An 884-nucleotide genomic window follows, 5' to 3' on the forward strand; every position below is an offset into this window, starting at 1 on the left:
AAACGAGTACTTCAGTATAATAATGTTGAGAATAATAGGTGGGGTAATTACGTAAATTGGAAATTATATCCTTTATTCGGTCTGTTGGAACATAGAAAAGTTTCCATAGGCTTACCATATAAAATTCATCTACAAAGAGAAATAAACGACGATAAGATATTCTTTGGAGAGAATGGTTCAGATGCAAAATTAGAAATAACGAATCTCCAACTTTTCATACCCGTAATAACACCATCAATTGAAGTAGAAACGAAAATATTCAACTCGTTAACTAAAGATATTGAAATAGCTTTTCTTCATCGTAACACTGTAGGTAGCATGACTTTAACTGGAGAATCCACTACATGGCCAATCACTAACACTATTAAACCAGCAAGATATTTAATGTTTGGTTTCAAGAACTTACCAGATTCTCAAACGAATAACAATAATGTCTTCAGAGTGGCAATGAACCAAACTCAAAATCCTTTAATCCATAAAGTTCAAGTAAGATTAAACAACGATAATTATCCTAACCAACCTTTAACAATTAATCCAACCACAAAGGATTATAATGAATTGTATAGAAACTATAAAAATATGTGTGAATTATATGGAAATCTACCTCAGTTTGAATATGTAGATTTTGCACTTAATCATCCAATCTTCTGTTTTGATCTATCAGCTCACCAAGAAGACCTTTTCAAAACAGGAGTAAACATAAATATTCATATTGAAAAAACACAAGGAGATGTAACAGGTTATTGTTTATTATTGGAAGAAGCAAAACATTTAATTAAAATAGCAGATAGAAGAATGATAAGAATTGAGTAAAAAATACACCTTTAAAAATGAAACCAGAAACTTTACTCAAGAAAATAATAGAAGCTATAGAAACAGCTCAC

At 30.1% G+C, this 884-nt stretch overlaps 1 protein-coding gene across 1 annotated transcript in view; it reads left to right on the forward strand.

Moving 5' to 3' along the window:
- The window catches only part of LOTGIDRAFT_175981 (hypothetical protein), a gene marked incomplete at both ends in the record, with an annotated part of 2857 nt that extends 2044 nt beyond the window's left edge, over nucleotides 1-813 (forward strand). The window contains one exon of the mRNA XM_009064184.1: nucleotides 314-813. Within this exon, the coding sequence (XP_009062432.1) occupies nucleotides 314-813 (500 nt within the window). The remainder of the gene's footprint in view (nucleotides 1-313) is intronic.
- Nucleotides 814-884: the final 71 nt, after the last annotated feature.

The sequence above is a fragment of the Lottia gigantea genome (assembly GCF_000327385.1).
Source record: "Lottia gigantea unplaced genomic scaffold LOTGIsca_608, whole genome shotgun sequence".
Taxonomy (NCBI): domain Eukaryota; kingdom Metazoa; phylum Mollusca; class Gastropoda; family Lottiidae; genus Lottia; species Lottia gigantea.